The sequence below is a fragment of the Gossypium hirsutum genome, chromosome D02, assembly GCF_007990345.1.
Source record: "Gossypium hirsutum isolate 1008001.06 chromosome D02, Gossypium_hirsutum_v2.1, whole genome shotgun sequence".
Classification (NCBI taxonomy): domain Eukaryota; kingdom Viridiplantae; phylum Streptophyta; class Magnoliopsida; order Malvales; family Malvaceae; genus Gossypium; species Gossypium hirsutum.
Genome location: NC_053438.1, coordinates 68,947,197 through 68,970,033, shown reverse-complemented (window position 1 = coordinate 68,970,033; position 22,837 = coordinate 68,947,197). Strand labels below are relative to the sequence as shown.

At 31.5% G+C, this 22,837-nt stretch overlaps 2 protein-coding genes across 3 annotated transcripts in view; one reads left to right on the top strand and one right to left on the bottom strand.

Moving 5' to 3' along the window:
• The window catches only part of LOC121214586 (uncharacterized), a 32,408-nt gene extending 16,560 nt beyond the window's left edge, over positions 1 to 15,848 (bottom strand). Inside the window, exons 1-3 of the mRNA XM_041088370.1 lie at positions 15,607 to 15,848; positions 15,295 to 15,561; positions 14,509 to 14,575 (exon numbers count right to left, since the gene is read on the bottom strand). Of these exons, the coding sequence (XP_040944304.1) occupies positions 14,509 to 14,575; positions 15,295 to 15,561; positions 15,607 to 15,848 (576 nt within the window). The remainder of the gene's footprint in view (positions 1 to 14,508; positions 14,576 to 15,294; positions 15,562 to 15,606) is intronic.
• Positions 15,849 to 19,960: 4,112 nt separating this feature from the next.
• Positions 19,961 to 22,161, top strand: LOC107886982 (polyol transporter 5). 2 transcript variants are annotated; one of them, XM_016811097.2, is made up of 3 exons: positions 19,961 to 20,415; positions 20,490 to 20,836; positions 20,925 to 22,161. In XM_016811097.2, exons 2-3 carry the CDS (start codon positions 20,501 to 20,503, stop codon positions 22,029 to 22,031), a joined length of 1,443 nt encoding a protein of 480 aa, XP_016666586.2. In that variant the 5' UTR covers positions 19,961 to 20,415; positions 20,490 to 20,500; the 3' UTR covers positions 22,032 to 22,161. The 2 variants fall into 2 exon arrangements, with proteins under 2 accessions (XP_016666586.2, XP_040945093.1); XM_041089159.1 differs by having other exon boundaries at positions 20,048 to 20,412; positions 20,489 to 20,836.
• Positions 22,162 to 22,837: the final 676 nt, after the last annotated feature.

Genomic DNA, 22,837 nt, shown 5'->3' with positions numbered 1-22,837 from the left:
GACTGTTTTGAATATGATTGTTTTTTTTATCCCCTATTGATGACGCTTTCGCTGACACGTTTCCTTAACACATGGACTTGTGCCAAATCTGTGGTAAAAGAACAATAATGCGAATATTCAACGAATTGAAAGATAAGATTGAAGAAAAAAAATCTCCACCCTAAGTTGAACCCAAACAAAACCATGACCAACCCAACTTATGATTTGATCCACAAATACAGCTACGCATGGGGAGACTAAATTGACTAAAAAGACTCTTGCTTTTACAGATTCTGGCTCACATAAAATGCCAACAATCAAAGTATTATTGATAAAGAAAACAGAGCATGGGAATTCAAATTCTAAGCTTCTAACTCACAAGCATGCACCGCTCTTGCGGCTTTCAACGCCTTGTGGTTGGTCCCCCAACCCTAAAAGCTGGACACTCCAATTTCAATCGCTACGTACTGCAACCAAACCAAAATTTAAAAAGAATGGCGAAGGACTGCTGCGGTAGTGCGGTGTCCATTCGGGTCGGAAAAAAGAGAGAAAGTGCCAAACAAATGAGAAAATAAACACGATGGAACAGTTTCAATGATTCAGTGTCAGGTTAGAATATTACGTGACATTCATGATAGCTTTTGATTCTATAAAATTATTTTATACGTAAATCGGTGAAAATTTATCATATTTTTTAAACAATTATTTTAAAAATACAATATTTTTATAATAATTTTTAATTATATATTTTTATATTTTAAAATGGCAAATGAAATGATTCACTTGGTTATGAAGATGGGGATGCATGATAACTAGATAACCATGTGGAAAAGTAAGCAGTGAACATCAAAAGCAAATTGTTTATAGCATGTGATAATAAAATATTAATTAAAAATACAATTTTTATTTATCAGTTAACTTATAAGGTATATTTTTTATATTTGGGTAAACTATCAAAATAATTATTTTTGTTTGCTTCAAGTTACATTTTAGTCATTTATGTTTGAAATGTTAAGTTTTAGTTACTTGCGTTACCGTGTTGTAATATTTTAGTTACTGAGTTGTTAACGGTGTAATGGTATACTGTGACATGTTAAATCATCATTTCAAATGAAAATTTTAAGTTAAAATTTATAATTCATCCCTATATTTTTTTCATTTTAAGTAATTATTTTTTTTCTTTTATGTTATTTTAACTTTTCTTTTTTTTTTCCATTCTTTTTTACTTCTCCCTCTGTTTTCCTCCCTTCTTCGTTTTTTTTAACATAGTTTTTCTATGTTTTTCATTTGTTAAAACTAGTCCACAGGCTCGCCTCACTCGAAAAAATTAAATTGTTCAAAAAAATAAAAGTATAGGGACTAGTTCTAGCAGATGGAAAATATAGAAAAACTACGTTAAAAGAAATGAAGAAAGAAGAAAAACAGAGTGAGAAGAAAAAAAATAGAAAATAAAGTTTAAAGAACATAAAATAAAAAAAATTAAATTGCTCAAAAACGAAAAAAAAATATGGAGATCGATTATATAAATTAACCTAAAATTTTTGTTTGAAATGATGATTTAACGTGCCACGTCATCTTATCGTTACAGCGTTAATGACAATTAACAGCTCAATGACTAAAATATTTATAACACTGCCAATGGAGTTTTTAAACTCGAGCTGAGTTGAGATTAACAAGTGTTCTATAAAAATATAATATAATATTTAAAAAAAAGACACATGCTAATTTTTTTTAAATTTATTTGTGGAATAAAAAATAAAATTATTAAAACAAAGTTAAATGAGTTTTATTTTTAAAATTAATTTTGGATGATATTCATAAATTATTAAATTTGAGTTACAAAGTTCAAAGTGTAGGCAAGGGGTGGTTGATTCTGTCGTCGTCGTCAAGCATTGATGAAATAGGACAGCAGAGGGTTTGAGTATATCAATGACGGAGCTAGCAAGGCAAACCCTACAGCTTTGACTTGAATTTATATTACCAAAATTTCAAACTCATGTATTTATTTGGTGAATTTGACTGCAACGAATGAATGAAGGGAAATTGGAAAATATGTGAAAATTAATTATTAATAAGGTTCTTTTCTCTTGTAGTGGTGACTGGTTAGCAAACCTTATGCTGGAAAAATTATTCAAAATAATTACATCATAAATTTAGAAAAATTAAAATAAAATTGACCTAAACCATGATTTATTTCTAAAATATATTATTTTTCTTGATTTTTTTTATATTGATACCTAATGTTATTTTCTATTAATCAATTCAGTCTTTTAGTTTTTAATAAAAAGTTAGAAATTATATGTTGTTTGTTTTTTTGCAAAAAAATATATTTTTGAGGATAATTATTATTATTTCCTAAAATGTATATATATATACATTAAAATTTATATTCTTTTTATTTTTCTTTATTTAATTATTTTTCAATATATATTTTTGGTATTTTTGCGAAAAATAGAACTTTTAAATATTTCAAATTTCTAGACTATATAGATATTAAATTTTGAAATTTTCTAAAAATTTAACTAAATTCTCCATTTATAATTTTTCTAAATTTTTAAAAATTATATTGAGATATTTTATAATTTTCAATGTTTTGAATTTATATATAGATATTAATCCTAACCCACGTTTTGCATTTTATTTGGGAAATATGTCAATCAATTTTAACACCATTAATGTCAATTAGATTAAATTCATTAGCAAAAGTAGCTTTAGGGACCAATTTGAGTTAAAAAAAACTTTTAAGTACTAAAGTGCAAAGAACAATATATTTTAAGAGCCAAATCATGTTTTAAGCTAATAATTTTTTTTAAGTATAAAAATTAAAAAATTGAAGCGAATACAATGGCAAAAAGCCGAGGCTCGAACTTGGCTCTCTTCTTATGCTCCTAATTATTATCGATTAATAAAATGAAACAAATCTAAAATTTTAAAATTTCCAAACTCCTCCACCTTACCATTAAATCTAGATGTTTTTATCCAAATAATTTTACACTCAAAAAGCATTTTATTCCTTTGGGTTCAATTATTTGTCTAGGTTTAGATAAAGGGCGAAGTCATAAAATCTTTTTGGAGCCGAAATTAAATTTTCATTTTTATGATAGAAAAAAATAATTTCACTATTTTAATCGTCTCTATTTTTATAATTTTTAAATGATTAAATTAATTTTTTATTATTTTTAAGGATCACAGTATAATTTACTTTTACTAATTTAAAATTTTAAAATTTTTGAAAGACTTAAATGAAAAAAAATTCATTTTAGTGGAGTCGGGTCTGCAAGCCCAATGTTTAGATTTAATTATTAAGTTTGAGATAAATTTTGATTATTTATCAATTCAATCTAAATTACTAGTTAAATAATAAAGAATAACTAAATTATAATAAAGAATAAATGGTTGTGTTGTGGAAGACTCTTTTACGTAAACAGATTTATCCATCGGCAGAGATATTCGTTGAGCGAGTGAACCAAAATTCAAAGACACGTGAGTTGGACTTACGAAGCCAATACCCCAAATTTCAATAAAGCCATTGATGTCACATCCATTACACTTTTCTAGTGTTCTAATGACCGCACACCCTTTCCCTCTAATCACACCATTTGTCCTTTTCAATTTCATGTCAACTTGGATCTCATTTTCCTAATGGAGGAAATTGTTTTCCTTTTCCTTTTCCCTTTCCCTTACTTTATTGCCCCCTAAGATTTTGGATTAGAGCGAGTCTATTATTCTGTAAGCTCATTAAAAGAGTATATATTGATCATAAATTTTAATGTTGTTTCATATTTAAGACAAGGATCGAGCTTTCAACCACTGATTAAAGTACGGTATTTATCATTCACTTCTATAAATTTATTTAACTAACTCAAATATAAACCCTATTTTCCACAAAACGATTGTCTTAATCTTACATATATTTATTGGCATATAATGTGATTAATTGAGTTCATGTCACGAGCTAATTCGACATAAATTTGAAGAAAAGAATTACTTAAAAGACTATTTTTTAATAAAACAATATTATGTATAACATGGTTGATTGAGTTGGTATCACAAATCAATTCGATACGAAACCAACTCAATTAGAAAAATGAGATCCAAATAACACTTTCTTTTTTTTCCTTTCCTGGTTCATGAATGCTCTTATCGAGAATGTTATTTCTAAGATTCAAACACGAGTTATATTTTTTAGTGTAAAATATTCCTTATTAATCCACTTAACACATGTTAGTAAAGTTCCCAACTTTAAGCTATACTATAAACATAAATATACATATTTCAAAGAAAAGCTAAATTTAATCTCTTTTTCTACTTTTTAATATTTTTAATATTTATTTTTATTAAATACTATTTTAGTAAAACTAATTAAACACTAATTATTATCATACAAAAAAGTAGTTAGTTAAATTTTAGAATCTTTCTTATGAAGAAAATTTAGAATTTTTTGAAAAAAAATTGTATGTAAAATAATTATAAGAGGACCATTATGTAAATATATAGATATTATAATTGACGCACATGGATGGTACCCACGATATTGACATGCGCTACTTGTTAGTAGTTATATACTTATATTTTGGTATAATGATTTATTTGGTCCTTCGATTTTATAAAAAAAATATTTTAGTTCTCTATTTTTTTATTTTTTTAGTCCTTAAACTTATATTGTTTGACAAATCATCCCAAAATTGATGAAGAACGTCAGTTAACCTTACTGACTTGAAATGTACATGTATGCCACATAAGCTATTACTTTTTTTTAAAGATATAATGCTTATATTTTTAATAATATTAATAATTAATTTAATAATTTTTAAACTTTTAAATATTTAAAATTTTTGATAAACAACTCAAATTCAAAAGTTAAAGAAGTGAAAAATTAAATAAAGAGCTAAAATGAATTTTATAAAGTTGAAGGACCAAATAAGTTATTATTCCTTATTTTTTATAAAAGTTGTTATGATATTATTATTTATTTGATGAATTGACGAAACAAGTTGCCCACCGTCTTGGAAGCATGGAGGGGTGCGAGTTGAGAGTAGGACAAAATAGGTTACAGCTAAAATGAAGTTAATCACTTTTTTTAATTATTCTTGAAATAAAAAAATTATAATAAAGAATAAATAAAAATATTTAAATATAGGACTTGACCATTTTATTTATTTTACCAACTTAAGTTTAGATTATCTTAGATATTTATGTTTTGCCAATCTTTCGGGTCAATGTCTCCATTATTTGGTACGTCGTCATGTGAAGTGCCACATGGATCGATTAAGGTAATTAATTATAACCGCATTAAGAATCCTGTTATTAACAAATTATTGGTAGTTTTTTAAGCTTTGTTACCCCTTTCTACTTTGGAAATATTAAACTATAATATTAAGAAATTAGTATTATTTTATGTTGATATATTGTATACACAAATAATTATATTAAATCAATATGAAAATAATTGTATATATTAATTAAATCGAAATCGAAGTTTCATATATATAATTACATCAAATCAACAATCTCCTTTTTAATGAGCCAATAATACTATCGTAAAAGAATACCCAGTAATCTCATTTTTTAAAATTTATTGTGAGGACACTGTTAATATAGAAAGGGATACATTTCAAAACTATACATAAACTATAATTTAATGTGCAATTGCATACATGAAATTTTATTTGATCAAATTCTTGTAAATTATTAACACAATTATTGATATGTTATAATAAATGTCGATAATGTCGGTAGAATGATTGCAAAGAAAAAGAAAAAACACACACGGATTTTACATGGAAACCCTTTCGGGCAGAGGAGGAGAAAATTTATTAATATTGAAAAACGAATGATACAAAAGAAGTTTCAACTACATCTATTTAAAGGGTTAAAAAATCCTATTCTAATTAAAATCAAATAGAAGAAGAATAGCTCTATACTGATTCAATTGGTGTTGTTGATCCGTATCCACCCCCGCACCCCCGATCGCAACCCCAATCCAATTTTGTGCTTAATGGGGATCTATGGCAAGCGAACTTCAACAAGTGACGGGATTTAGGCCACAAAATTTCTAGCATGATACAACACGATTTTATGTTTATATATTGGGGCAAAATATAAAAAAAATCACTTTTTTTTAAAAAATTTACGGAAATGGGCCCGGTATTTTATTATTTACCAGAATGGGTCAGTTTCCCCGAAAGCGCGTCCACGTCAGCGCGATTTCACGGGAAGTGTCAGGAAAACGCGTCCCTGAGGGCGCGCCTTGCTTACGTTGCAACAAAATGCGTCCACGTAAGCGCGCTTTCTGTCCACGTAAGCAAAACGCGCTGACGTGAACGCGTTTTGTTGCCACAGAGCGCGCTTCTGGGGACGCGTTTTGCCCCGTTTCTCCCACGTTAGGTTTTGAGTTTTTAGGATTTTTGGGGTTTTGGAGAAAAAATTAAACAAAATAAGTGTTTAGGGTTTCTTAATTAAATTAATTATAATTTTTTCAAAATTGGATTAGGTTTCGTGTTTATGGGTTTTTAAGAAAAAATCAAAGCAGTATGCTTTTTCTGAAGAATTTCTGAAATCGCACCCACGTGGATGCGCTTTTGCTACAGTAGGTCCTGGAAATTTTTTTACGATTTTTTTAAAAATAATTAAAAATAGGGATATAAGAGAAATTTAAGAGGAAATTGAGAGCAAATTGAGATTAAATATGGATTTGAGAGCAAATTGAGAGGAAATTGAGAAAATAATTGAGAGAGGATTAATTTGTGAAAAAAATGAAAGGGTGGGGGGTTTTATAGGTTTTTTTTTTTACCGTTGGGGGGCAACGGTCAAAAAAATGACCGTTGGCACTGTTCACACGCGGGGAAAACGTGTCCCCAGAAGCGCGCTACGTGGCTACAAAACGCGTCCACGTCAGAGCGTTTTGCTTACGTCGACAGAAAGCAATCCCTCAGGGACGCGTTTTCCTGACACGTCCCGTGAAATCGCGCTGACGTGGACGCGATTTCGGAAAAAATGGCCCATTCCGGTAAATAATAAAATACCAGGCCTATTTCGGTAAATTTAAAAAAATGGCCTTTTATGGTATTTTGCCCTATATATTGCATACTTAAATAATTATATTATCTAATCTAAAAATAAATTGATGTATTTATTTTTTAAAATATGTATGATTAAATCAAATTTAAAGTTTTAAGTATACATTTAAACAACAATTAGAGTTTTATGTATATAATTACATCAAATTAAAGTTCATATGTACAATTGCATATTAAATTCAATAGTACATTGAAAAAAATTAAAACAGAAAAAAGAGCGTTTGAAAAATATATATATAAAAAAAGGACAAATTGCAAAACTATACCTGAAGTTTAATATATTATTGGGTAACGTGATTTTGTATATAATTGAATTAAAAATTAAAAAATTAATTTTATATCCATAATTACATACATAAAAAATCAAAGTAGTTTGAGTTTATGTTGTATTAAACAATTTACATAAAAAGAAGACAACAAAATTTAAGGTTGGCAAAACAAAAATTGTTTATATTATAAAGTTCAAAGATGTGAATCCCAAGCATGAACGTGACCTTAATGTATAAATTAACAACAATGTGTATTTGAATAATAGATACATACATGAAAATAGGCCAACTAGCAGAATCTCTCTATAATTAAAGATTGTTTTCAACTTCTATCTGACTTAAATATTATGTTTTTCTTAAGACCTTTTACGTAATGGTCAATAAAGTTCAAATTTTTTAATCAAAATTTTAAACCAAGCTAGACATGATTTTATATCGGACCGGAATTGAATTCTAAAATTTCGAGGGTTTAAAATAGAAATTTTATCATTTTATTAATTAAAACATTATAAATTTTAAGAAATTAAAATGCAATTTCACCATCTTTTTGTATTAATTAAGCTCGCGGTGTAAAGATAAAAGGATTCCTATTGATAGAATACTCTAATCGACATAAGGTCCTTGCTTTGATCTCTGTACATTTCGTATCCTCTCCTATTATATAAAAAAATATTAATCTAACTGAGTAGTTTCGTGATAACTTTTCACTCTTTTCATTCTTTTCATGATATTTTTTATAACCTAACATTCGGGTATTTATATATATTATCATTGTTCATGATTTGATCTCATTATTCATAAGACTAACATTCTAAGCAGACCTCAAGAATGTTGAACACATGTACTGTTCCGGGTCGCCTGCTAGACCTCACGACCCCTTATATTCGAACTCCTTGGGTATATGCGAATTGAGACAGCGAGTTCTACTGGCTATCTTCTCGTTGTACGTCTCACACACATCCATCTGGTGGGGTCTGGCCGGGTTGTGGATAGGCGACCCAGATTTTACATGGGTTTCGAGTTGGCAGTCATTGCTGTCTAACAACTACCAACCTTTTTTCTATTGGAATCAGGATAACGGTGATTAATCCACTCGTTACGAGTGTTTTCTAAAGAAGTAAACCGACTACCAATATTTACTTATTAAGAATTTCTCTTCGATTTTTCGAACACCGTTTACAATGGACTCAAATTTTCTCTTCACCCCCTTTAACCTATCTCATTTTATTAAAATTTTTTTATATTTCCTAACTCATTAAAAAGAATATTCTACACTTACTAAACCCGTTTATGATTGTGATGACACATAACAATTTTTTAAATCCATTTGTCCCTTAATCCACAGCTTGGGTTAACGTTATTAAGGGGACATCCAATATAAAATAAAATCATGCAAATCATAATATAGAATAATGGCATATGGTGCAACCCCAAGAGTTTGTTCCAAATATCTAACTTGCTTGTTAATCGGTCAAATTATGATTTCATGTAAGTAAACAAAGTATCAATTAAAAATTGAGTAAAAGAATCAATAATCAAGTTCTATGTGCTTGACTTTTATGGTTTCAACATTGAAAAGTTACATTTGCTAGTCCAATTGTGCACTTAAAATAGTCAAATTTCTTCGTCATCTATTTCATCTTTATTTGGACAATTTTTCTACTAGACAATACTCATCAACAAACATTTTTATTTAATGACTTTTCTCTATCAACTTTAAGACTTTAAAATAATTAATCTAATTTTATAAAAATTATTATAACCATGATGATTAAGGGTGGTTCAAATTTTGAAAATTTTAATTAAGCTCGTCTAAATTTTTTGGAAATTCTCATTTATCTTGTAAAATTTATAATTAGACTCTCATTTAAAAAAATTTATTAAATTTTTAAAATTTTTAAAAATTTTAATTATTTCCCTCCAAAACTTAGTCTCAAGATCCGCTAGTGATTATACCTTGAGAATGATATTACATATTAGGGTTTGAGTTCGAGTAACCTCATTCCTTTTTTCTAAATTTGTACTGTTGCATTTGGACGTTAAATATATAAGACTAAGGACATGTTATGGGCGTTTTTACTGTTGAGGTTAAAAAGCATTTTTAGACCCAAATCATTATTTCAAACAAAAAACTTTGATTAATAAGTAATTTTTCAAACCAAACATTAATTTTAAACTGAGATTTTAAGTTAAGCCAAAATTTTATAATTTTTGGCATCTGGAAAAGTGCTTTTCAATAAAATTATCTTTTTATCCCCTCATTAAATCTTTTACATTACAGCACCATGTCCAAAATAGACATTTTATCTTCTCAAAAACACTTATGGACAACAATGGTAAACACTATCAAAATTTTCAAAATCACTTTTCTAAAGCATTTTTTCACATCACTTTTCAACCTCAATGATACTTATAGTCCCTCCCCAACCTATAAAATAGGAGGATAATGCGCTTCAATGCACTCGAACCTATATCCTCCTACATTGACAACAATACCCATACTAATCGAATTAAGACTCAATCGACTTGTATTGGTATTTTTTAGAATATATGCTCGATATTTTATTTTTGGGTTTTTTATAAAATGTTTTGTACTTCACGAATGTTAAATATTTAATTAATAGTAGACACATAATTTTTGCTTCTCCTTTACAAATACATATTCCTAATTCCTTCACGTTGAAGAAACAAGAAAGTAATACGTTTAGTTCACGTTGAATAAAAAAACAAATTATACGTGCAAACTTGTAAATATAGTTGGGAAATATTGATGAAAAATAAGAATAAAATACAAAGAATTATTCAAGTTAAGTAAGCAATTTGCAATAAAGGTGGCCTCTCACTATAATTATATACAGAGGGCTGTCTTTGTTGACTGAGGAATTAGGAACAATAATTTTGGGGGTCACAATTGGACAAATTGGTGGAAAATCATTCCAATTTGCTGCCCATTCCTCCTTCCTTTCCTAGTTGACTTGCTTGACTTAATATAAAATAAAATAAAATGGAAAAAAAGGAATATTTTAATTTTATATAAATTTTTTTCATATAAATTCATCTTTAGAATTCTGATTTATTATTGGGAAACGAGATGTCCTAATTGATATAAATAACACTGATACAAAATTGATTTATTTAGTATTGTAGTGGCATTTGTATTGGGAGTTAGGTTGTATTTTGCTCTCTTTTTATTAAAAAAATAGGTAAATTAGCCCTTATACGATAGATTAAAGAGCAAACTAGTCATTTCTGTTAAAAATTCCATCCATTTCTACTATTCAAAACTGATATTATAGATGAAATAACCAGACAGTTAGATGTAGCATGCCACATGCACTTCATGCTGACGTATAGGGACCGGTTTTTAATAGTAGAGATAGATGAAATTTTTAACAGAAGGACCCATTTGCTCTTTGAATAAAGTGGATAAAATACAATTCAACTCTTAGTACAAAGGCTTTCACGATATTTTTACTCATTTCTTAACTACTAAAAATATTTAATTATAAAATAACTTGAATATTAAGTAATTTCTTATAAAATAACTTGAATATTATGTAATTTCCTACCCATGGATTATATTTTTAATAAAAAATTAACAAATATGAACACAAATCTTTCAGAAACTAGCTGGTTAAGATATCTAGGCACGACAAAAGCTATGAATCAAAATGCAACATATGTTTTAATTAATTATAATTATGGTACTAACTAACTAATAATTTGTTTAGAAACTTAATCCAATTTTAATTGAACAGATATATCATCCAATAATCAATATTATTAGAATCTCATGTCATAACATGATGGTTAGGTATTCAACGCCCCAAGCAGTGGCGTATTTAGAGGGTTGGCAGGTGCCCCAGCTCCCTTAAAATGAGAAATTGTCCATTTCGGTTCTTTAGAAATTTTAAAAATTTAAATTAGTAAAAGTAAAATTACACATACCCTCCTAAAAATGATAAAAATTTGATTTAATCTTTTAAAATTTAAAAAGATATAAACTATTAAAAATTAAAAGGCTTTCTATCTTTACCCCTAACCCTACATATAATATGGGTTCAAATCGTACTAATCATATTTATTATTCGGGTTTTACCCTATTTTTATAAATAAAAAATAATTAATATTATTAATTATACTAGCAAACAACTGATACTTCGGTGACCTGGATGAAACAAAAGATTGAAAGTAACTTAATTTGGTTGATCTTCCCTAAAAAACTCGAAGTTGTTGACTTCTTTTATGCATATATAAAATGTTTCGAAGAATAATAATTAATTGCAAAATGATTGATTTTTTTTTACTTTCAAGGTTAATTTCATATATATATTTTTGTCATTAATTAGGTAGTTTTGATTACTTTATTTATTTATTTTTCTAGTCATTTCCCATTACTTTGCATGGTTAATCCATAAATTCAATAATATATATATATATCTAAACTGTCCCTTTTTTCCAACAACATGAGTTAACTTTATATCAATCCCATTATAAGAATTACTTTAAAACCATTTTTTAAGGAAATAATGAATATTATTATAATGATAATACTGTGTTTTATTGTTTTTATATGAAATGTTTAAATAAAATAATTTTTTAAATTAGGAATTAAACTCGGGATTGATATATTTTTATATTTTCACATAATTTTATGTATGTTTATTTATGTGTACTAATCAAGCTAGGTTAAGTACATTGATGAGAAGAATCTTTTGGTACACATTTGTTGTGGGGTAGGGGACGTAATAAAATTTTATATTATTCAAATAAATGTAAAGTTGTAAAAACAAATTAGATATATGGTACATTCATGATGTTGATGGATATTTTATATAACAAATATATTTATTAAAGTTTAATGTAAGAAATTAAAAATTGCTTTAATTCAAATGGAAAAATAAAAAAAAATCATATGCATTGTATCTTTAGTACAAATATCATTATGGACAAATTTTTTTATTAATTTATAAAAAATATTAAAAAGATAAATTATTATAATCGTATAACTTACTTTGTAAATAAAATTATTATTTTTTATTATAATTTCCTAATTGAACTGGGAGTGATGGGTGATATAAACTAAGCAAGGGGATTTATAAATAGTATATATATTTTAAATTTGAAAAAAATGAGATATTTTTAAAAAATGAATGTTATATAATTAGAATAATAAATATCTCAATTATGCTATGGCATCTAAAATATCAAGAATATAAAAACATAATTAATCTTATCTAATAATATAACACAAAATTATGTTTAATAACTATATTAATATTAACAAATCGATTGAGTCTTAATTCGATTGGCATGAGTATTGTTACTATTACAGGATGACGAGGTTCAAGTACACTAAAATGCATTATCCTCATATTTGTGGGTTGAAGAGAGACTATAACTCTAAACATTGTGTAAAAAAATATATATATATATGACTATTAAAAATGGAGGAATATACACCCATATATGACTATTATTGCAACATGATGACACACAATCCAATAATTTTTGTTCTTAGGCTTTAGCAACAACATCAATCATTATACCAACAGCAAATGGCAAGTAATGCTCTATCTCATTCTTAACCCACACATGATTCATCATACATATTAATAAAAATTTTTGGTTCCACAAATCAAGGAATTAATTAATTGTAACACCCCAAATTCGGCCTAAACGTTATGACCAAATCTGGTAATGATACAATAAAGGAGTTTTTAAAACAGTGCAAATTCATTGAAGCTTTGTAACACATTATCATTATTATAACTTTTATTAAAAACGATATTTAATTAATTTACTTGCCAAATCATAATTTACAGCGGTAGTCTTAAAATCATTATATTTTGAAAATTCAACTCGTATTTTTAGAAAAAATATTTATTTTAGTAAAATCGAGATTTCAGTCAGACATCGCAATAAAATATTATAAATGCATCCAAAACCTAATTAAAAACCAACAGTCCGGAGAGTCCAATAAATACAAAACTCCCAGAAACAATCTTTAATTTAATTAAAACCAATATTTAAGGTCAGTTTACGATCTTGTGGTCATCGTGAGACTCCGTCACACCGATTTACTTAAGTCTGTGGATTACCTGAACAGAACAGTCAAACAAACGTGAGTTTTTGAAAACTCAGTGTGTAACCCAACAGAAATAGACATGCATTACAAATAGATATCACATACACAGTCAGATTTAGATTCAGACTTGGACTAAAGTCCTTTACAGATACAGATATAGTTAGCAGATAAATAGAGCAGAAATAGTGAGTCCTACCCCCAACCTTTACACACCATCTCCGACCATCCTATCACACCATGTGGGGTTAAAAACAGCCACCCATCCCTACATACCATATAGTGTCGATGCGACATATTACATATAACATGCAGTCAAACTGCCAGAATATAGGCAAAATGTAGCCATACAGATCACTTCCTCCACATATACAAACCTCACCCCAAATACAGATACAAAATACAGAAACAGTATATAGATACAAAAATATCATGCTTGACCTGCTTGTATTCAGATATCAGATATATATATAAGTAGTAAAATACTCAGATATGCATATTAGTGTCCTACTTAGAACAACCATCACAATATCGGATCACATAAACTAGGGTTTGGTTAGCCCTTACTGACCTTACGGTAGGCCCACAGTCGATCGAAATAACCCGTGCGACCCTAGGGAAAATTTTAGAATTATGGGCCCACATACCTTTGTGGGCCCACACATCTAAATTGGTCTTGCCTGTGTGCCTACACGGCCTGGCCCAATACCCACACACCCGTTTGAAATGCCCGTGTGAGCCCACACACCCAACTTGGCCTAGCTCGTTTGGCCCACACAGCCACACCTATATTGTCACACGACTGTGTCTTGTGCATGTCCATGCCCTCGTCAAACACACGGTCGTGTCTCACACACGACCACCCACACGACTGGCCACATGCTCGTGTGGCGTCGACAATAGGTATTTTTGGCTTTCGCTAAAACTTTATTTTTTGTAATTTGGCAATACACCTATTTCGATTTTGATGCAAGCACACACCCGAGATCACTAGAACCTAAAACTGACAAACCAAACTCCAAAATCAGTCATAATTTATGATTAAATCAAAACTACCAAAATCGACAATAGTCTAATTCAAACGTTCATCACTTACCTTAACACTCCGAACGATTTCAACTACGATTTCGCAAGAGGAGAGCCTTGTTCTTCGCGATTCCTTGCTATCAAAACACGAGTTCAAAATCAACAAAAAGTTCAACACCACTATAAATGAATTAAAGAAAGACTCATTACTTGAGCAAAATATACTACCCTTACTTACCAAATGTATAACCACAATGATACGAAACACTGTACTATAGAAGAATATTTTTTGTTAAAACAAGGAAGAAAAATTAGAAAACTTCTGTTGAAAAGAAAATGGGAAAAATAACAGAGGAGGAAGAAAAAGAAACGTAAATTTTTTTTCCAAGAAGGGAGAGATTTTTGATAAAACAACTTTTACCCAAATCCCACTACATCCACATCCATAATGATCCACTAACTCAGAATCCCACTACCACTGAACTTCTAACCACCACCGAAACAAAAAAAAATATTAACTACGTTCACGCATTAACTTGAACCCAAAACCTCACACACACACCCAGAACACTTAACCACTGAAGCAGATACACATTTGTTGCAGATATTTACAGAAATAGAAATAAATCATTTAGGGTGTTACAACTCTACCCCCTAAAAGAATTTTTGACCTCGAAATTTACCTGATCAGAATAGATGAGGATATTGCTGACGCATTGAGTCCTCAGGTTCCCACGCGGCTTCCTCAATTCCATAGTACCGCCACAGAACATTTACTATCGGAATGGACTTCCTCCTCAAAACCTTAATATCACTTTACTCGGCCTCATACTCGGCCACAGATCTATCACTTTACATGAGATTCATGAACTCACGCCTACGAGTATTCTCATAGCTCGCCTCTACATACTTCTCCTGAAAGGTAGTCTTGAAGAAGTCCCAATTCAAATGATCAGGCTGAGTACCCTCTTCAATCGATAACCACCACTGATATGCCTCGTCGCGAAGCAAAGAGACTGCACCTTTAAGTTTTTGTTCGGGAGTACAGTCTATATCATTCATAATCCTCTCGGTGGCCTCCAACCAATACTCGACCACAGTAGGGGTGACTCCAGTGACACCCCTAAATAGCTCAGTTCCATTAGACTAGAGTCGTTCAATTACCGACCCACGACCCTTAGACCTAGAATGGGGTCTAATGACCCTCTCCAATACCCTCAACATGGCTTGGGACAGTGCATCATCTCTATTCGAATGGCTTTGAGACCCAGTCTCAGTAGCAGGCAAAACTGGTGTCTCACTCGTGTCTAAATTTGGCATACTGCCCAGAGAGGAAGACTCAGCTCGAGCCCCCCTACGGCCTCTACCACGGCCACGAATACCACGTCTACGAGTTCCACGAGCGCTCATTGTGTATTTTAAAATTTATCTACATTATAAAATTTTATGCGTCAGTTCCAGTATTTATTAACATATATTTTATCCGTAAATTATCAGAAGTTCAAAAGTGTTTTAGAGATTTTAGTCTCTAACTATCTCAGTATAGCTTTCAGAAAGTACTAAGTACAGTTTTTCAGAAATTTCTATTTAAGTTCAGAAATACTTACAGGATCGGCGTCGGAGACTCGGTGTAGCACATACTTTATCAAATGATCCAAAATTATTTAAAAATTAATTCTTTTTGAAACACTATTTTGGAAACCAAAATTCATAGCCTGAGTTTTGTAACCTGGCTCTGATACCACTAAATGTAACACCCTAAACCCGATCTAAACGTTATGGTCAAATCTGGTGATGATACAATAAAAGGGTTTTTAAAACAGTACAATTTATTGAAGCTTTGTAACCCATTATCATTATTATAACTTTTATTGAAAAGATATTTAATTAATTTACTTACCAAATCATAATTTACAGCAGTAGTCTTAAAATCGTTATATTTTGGAAATCCAACTCTTATTTTTAGAAAAATATTTGTTTTTGTAAAATCGAGATTTCAGTCAGACATCGCAATAAAAGATTATAAACGCATCCAAAACCTAATTAAAAACCAACAATCCAGAGAGTTCAATCAATACAAAACTCCCAAAAATAATTTTTAATTTAATTAAAACCAATATTTAAGGTCAGTGTACAATCTCGTGGTCACCGTGAGACTCCGTCGCACTGATCCGCCTAAGTCTGTGGATTACCTGAACAAAAGAGACAAACAAACGTGAGTTTTCAAAAACTCAGTGTGTAACCCAACAGAAATAGACATGCATTACAAACAGATATCACATACATGGTCAGATTTAGATTCAGACTCGAACTAAAGTCCTTTACATATACATATACAGTTAGCAGATAAACAGAACAGAAACAGTGAGTCCTACTCCCAACCTTTACACACCATCTTCAACCATCCCATCACACCATGTAGGGTTAAAAATAGCCACCCATCCCTACACACCATATAATGTTGATGCGACACATTACATATAACATGTAATCAAGCTACTAGAATATAGGCGAAATGTCGCCATACAAATCACTTCATCCACATATACAAACCCCACCCCAAATATAGATACAAATACAGAAATAGTATATAGATACAGAAATATCATGCTTGACATGCTCACATTCAGATATCAGATATATATAAGTAGCAGAATAATCAGACATGCATATTAGTGTCCTACTTAGAGCAACCATCAAAATATCATATTACATAAACTAGGGTTTGGTTAGCCCTTACCGACCCTATGGTAGGCCCATAGTCGATCGAAATGACCTGTGCGACCTTAGAGAAATTTTCAGAATTATGGGCCCACATGTCCGTGTGGGTCCACATGTCCGTATAGCCCACACATCTAGATTGGCCTTGCCCGTGTGCCAACACGACCTGGCCCAATACTCACACACCCATGTGGCATACTCGTGTGGGCCCATACGTCCAACTTGGCCTCATCCGTGTGGCCCACACGGCCACACCCACATCGTTACATGGTAGTGTCTTGCGTATGACCATGCCCTCATCAAACATATGGTCGTGTCTCGCACAGGGCCACCCACCCGACTTGCTACACGCCCATGTGGCGTCGACATTAGGCATTTTCAGCTTTCGCTGAAACCTCATTTTTCGCGATTTGAGAACACATCTATTTTGATTTTGATACGAGCACACACCCGAAATCACCAGAACCTAAAACTGACAAACCAAGATCCAAAATTAGTTATAATTCATGATTAAACCAAAACCACCAAAACCGACAACAGTCAAATTCAAACGTTCATCACTTACCCCAACACTCCGAATGATTTCAACTACGATTCCGAAAGAGGAGAGTCCCATTCTTCGTGATTCGTTGCTGCCAAAACATGAGTTCAACATCAACGAAAAGTTCAACACTGCTATAAACGAATTAAAGAAAGACTCCCTACTTGAGCAAAACATGCTACCCTTACTTACCAAACGTATAACCACAATGATATGAAACACCACAATATGGAAGAACAATTTTTGATAAAACGAGGAAGAAAAATGAGAAAATTTCTATTGAAAAGAAAATGGGAAAAATAATAGAGAAGGAAGAAAATGAAACGTCAGTTTTCTTTTCCAAGAAGGGAGAGATTTTTGGGAAAACAAATTTTACCCAAATCCCACTACATCCACATCCAGAACCACCCACTAACTTAGAATCCCACTACCATTGAACTTCTAACCACTACCAAAGCAAAAAAAAAAATATTAACTACGAGACTTGAACCCATGACCTCACATACACACTCAAAACACTTAACCACTGAAGTAAATATAAATTTGTATTAAATATTTACAGAATTAGAAATAAATCATCCAGGGTGTTACATTAATGCTTATGGAGATTTTTTTAAGAACATCAAATAATAAAAAGAATTAAAAAAGTATTAAATTACGACATATTTACGATGTGGGTGAAAAAATATTGTGTGATAAATATACTTACTAAAAGTTTATATTAAAATCAAATGATGCTTTAGTTGTAATGGTAAATTTTAAAAATTAAAAATACATTGTTTCGCTTTTTTTATAGAGTTTCATGAGTTCAAATCTAATTATAAATAAAATTTCATTGATTTCATATAAAAATATAAAAAGAAAAAATGTTCATAATAATATAACTTATTATATATATAATGATATTTTTGTAATTTCCTTCTTGAGTTGATGTCCGGTTGACTTGTAACACCAAACTTAGTCAAAAGCTTAATATAAATAAGTATAGATATAGAAACAATATGACTGCTTATACCGTGATACAACAAGGGAGGCGATGGGAAGATAGTGATGGTGACAAGGAGGTTGGTTCACCTGGGTCAGGCGAAGAGTTGGAATAAGCAGAAGATGGAGGAGGAGAGAAAGTGTGATGTTAAGGTATAAAACTTAAGGGAGTTAAGAGTTGGGAAAAAGATCCCTTCCTCGTCGTGCCCTGAGGGTATATATAGGGGAATGTCCCCACACCTGACAGTGCCATGTCACCAACTATATAGGTTGTGGTCCGCTTGTGTGGTCGGTCAAGTGGTAGATTTATTATGTGTTAGTTGTCGTCAAGTGGGGGTTTGCTCTGACATTTTTTTTGTTAAAATAGTACGAAGTTGTTAGGTCTCAATAGTCCATTAATAGTCTCTTCTTGAGGACAAATGCACACTTGCTAATAACGGAAGACCTAGAATGATTGGCCATATGGAAGTTTCGAAGCACATGAGTGGCTGGTCACTTGATGACTAATTGGGTAGCATAAGACGAAAAGTTGTCCATGAATGCTTCTCAAGTTGTTTTTCGTGTCACCTTTTGTCCAAATCCTGTAGAAGTATAATAATAGTAAAATAATTTATGTAATAAAATTAAAATTCATATAAAAATATTAAATCAAAACTTCTTTGAGAAAAAAAATTAAAGGTCGAAATTATTATCCGGCAAGCAACAAACAATGTTGAAATTCTTGATGAGAATATTTTTAAAACAGTAAATTTCTGAATTTCCATTTTCACCGACATTTTTTTACCCCAAATGTCGTTTTGTGGTGATGGTTATTGTTCTTACCACCCATGGTAACTCAACCTGATAAAAAGAAAGCGAAGACAATAACCAAAAACACGTTCCCACTAATAAATAAATAAAGGACACAATTCTGTCACCACTTAGGACATCCATAAATTCTTTTAGAAAATAAAAGGAAAAAGAAAATATAAAATACTACACCTTGGCAACTTGTGGCACCAAATTTATCTAAAATAATAAGAATTTATTTATTTGGTCAAACCCCACAAATACTAATGGTGACTAACTTTTAGGGTATATATCAGTTTATATTTATTTTACTATTATGGTTATTTATCTAATAATGGTAATTTCAACTTACCTTATTATTACACTCAACTCGATGATATATTAATCCTTAAAAATTAAATATTATAAATTTTGATTAACATTTGTAGAAAGAAATCTAACGGTACCATTATTATAACGACAGCTAGCTTTCACATGAGCTTACCCTAAGACAGCGTTACCGATGAGAACAAGGCAGACAAAAAAAAAAGGGAAAAGGTTTTAACGTAACGGGGGAGAGTGTTCAATTCACAGAGTATGGACCGCACCATATTGACATAACCCATTGGTCTATTTAAGCAAACTCTGCATCTCAAGAATGGCTTCTGCATAGCAAACGTGGGAGAGATTCATGGCTGCTTTGAATCTCTAATCACTATATATGTATATTCCTTCTAATACAGACAACTCAGTTTTCTCTTCCTTTTTTCCATTTCCTTTTCTAGGCTAACAAACATGGCTAGTATGGGGGAACAGAACGGTGTGGTTTCCACTCGACCAGTTATGGCAGACAACAGAAGTTTTGCAGATTTTGAACCTGCAGTAAAGAAACCTAAAAGAAACAAGTTTGCTTTTGCTTGTGCTATACTTGCTTCTTTAACTTCAATCTTACTTGGTTATATGGTAAGTAATGTTCAAAAGTTTGGGATTTTGGGTAAGTTTTTATGTATTGATTTTTGCATGATTTGAATGTGCAGATATTGGGGTAATGAGTGGAGCTATTATCTATATACAAGAGGACTTGAAAATCAACGACGTCCAAAAGGAAATCCTCATGGGTATACTTAACGTGTACTCTCTCGTTGGTTCATGTGCGGCTGGTCGGACTTCCGATTGGGTTGGCCGTCGTTACACTATTGTGCTCGCCGGTGCCATTTTCTTCTTAGGGGCACTCCTTATGGGTTTCGCAACGAGCTATGCTTTCTTAATGGTTGGTCGTTTCGTTGCCGGAATCGGAGTTGGATATGCTCTTATGATTGCTCCTGTTTACACAGCTGAAGTCTCTCCGGCTTCCTCCCGTGGTTTCCTCACCTCATTCCCCGAGGTGGGTCTTCCGAGTTACGTTGATTATAATTTTGATTCATTAATATAAACGGAGCTGATATCGATCGTTCTTTCTTTTTTCTTAATAGGTGTTCATTAATGGTGGTATATTACTGGGGTACGTATCCAACTATGCATTTTCGAAGCTACCAACTGACTTAGGGTGGCGGTTTATGCTCGGCGTCGGAGCAATTCCGTCGGTTTTCTTGGCTGTGGGTGTTTTAGCTATGCCCGAGTCACCGCGTTGGCTGGTTATGCAAGGCCGACTCGGTGAAGCCAAGAAAGTTCTGGACAAAACTTCGGACTCCATTGAAGAAGCTCAACTTAGACTAAGTGAAATCAAAGAAGCAGCCGGAATCCCACAAGTATGCACCGACGACGTCGTTAAAGTCCAAAAGCGAAGCCACGGCGAAGGCGTGTGGAAAGAATTACTATTATACCCAACACCCGCCGTTAGGCACGTGTTGATTTGCGGCATTGGGATTCATTTCTTCCAGCAAGCTTCCGGCATAGACGCCGTCGTTTTGTACAGTCCGACGATTTTCGAAAAAGCTGGTATCACTTCATCTGACGGGAAGTTACTCGCCACCGTAGCCGTTGGATTCGTGAAGACGATCACCATCTTGATCGCGACGTTCTTACTCGATAGAATCGGACGGCGACCGTTGCTTCTCAGCAGCATAATAGGCATGGTGGCGTCATTGACGACACTCGGGTTCTCACTCACCATCATCGACCATTCACACGAGAAGATACCGTGGGCTATCGGACTGTGCATCACGATGGTTTTGGCTTACGTGGCGTTGTTCTCGATAGGGATGGGACCCATCACATGGGTTTACAGCTCGGAGATCTTCCCGTTGAGGTTACGCGCTCAGGGAGCGAGTATGGGCGTGGCGGTTAACAGGGTGACTAGCGGCGTAATCTCCATGACTTTCATATCGTTGTACAAAGCTATATCGATCGGAGGCGCGTTTTTCTTGTTCGCCGGGGTCGCCATGGTGGCGACTTTGTTTTTCTACATGTTCTATCCGGAGACGCAAGGGAAAACGTTGGAGGAAATGGAAGGGCTTTTTGGTAAATTCTTTGGTTGGAGGGAAGAAGCTAAGAAGCTGAAGATGAAGAAGACGATGAAAGTTAGCGGTGATGGAACGAGCAACGGTCAGATTCAGTTAGGAAATACTACTACTAAATAAGGGCAGTTTAGTAAATACATTTGTGTTTGGTAAGGTTTTAGATATGAGGTGAAGAAAATAGTTTCTTTTTAATTATTTTTATTTTCCTTTCTTTTAATAAAAAATATCCCAAAGAAAATGGAGTTTGAGATGTGATCCTTTGGATTAAAACAGGATGGGAATTGTAAGGGTGTGATCGTGACAAAAAAAAAAAAAAGAAAGAAAGAAGGAAAAAGTATGCAAATGCAAACAAAGAGAAAACTTTACCATTTGTCTATTTAGGTCCTTTCGTTATTAAAATCATTAATTTAACAGTTAAATGATACGTTAAATCTTATATAGCTAAACTTTAAATAAACAAAATATTATTACATAACTTTTAAAAGTAAAAACTAAAAACAAAGTAAACTGAAAAAAAAGAGGAAGAGTAAACGATAAAAGTTTTATAAAAGTTTTGAAAACCTGAAAATTAAGATTTCCAAAGCATCTATTTTTACAATTTTTTGTTTTGAATTGTGTCACATAAGATCTAACGCATCATTTAATAGTTAAATTAATGATTTTAGTAAAAAGAAGACCTAATTAATATAACATTGATAGTTTAGGGCTGTATATTAGAATGCTTTGAAGTTTAGGGATGTTTGTTGCAATCAACTCTTTTTTTGTCCAATTTTTTTTAGGTTTAATGTATCATCTTGTACCTAATTTTGGTTCCAGTATTCAATTTGATACCTATCAGCTACAATATTCAATTTGATATCTAAACCAAACGACATCATATGATATAATGAATGCTTGACATGTATGCTCTAGTAAAAAAAATAGAT

Excerpts from the sequence above, each read along its gene's own strand:
- LOC107886982 (XM_041089159.1), top strand. The coding sequence starts at position 20,248 with ATGGCTAGTATGGGGGAACAGAACGGTGTGGTTTCCACTCGACCAGTT. Across the intron at positions 20,413-20,488 it reads CTTCAATCTTACTTGGTTAT|GATATTGGGGTAATGAGTGG; the intron begins ATGGTAAGTAAT and ends TTTGAATGTGCA. Across the intron at positions 20,837-20,924 it reads TCCTCACCTCATTCCCCGAG|GTGTTCATTAATGGTGGTAT; the intron begins GTGGGTCTTCCG and ends TTTTCTTAATAG.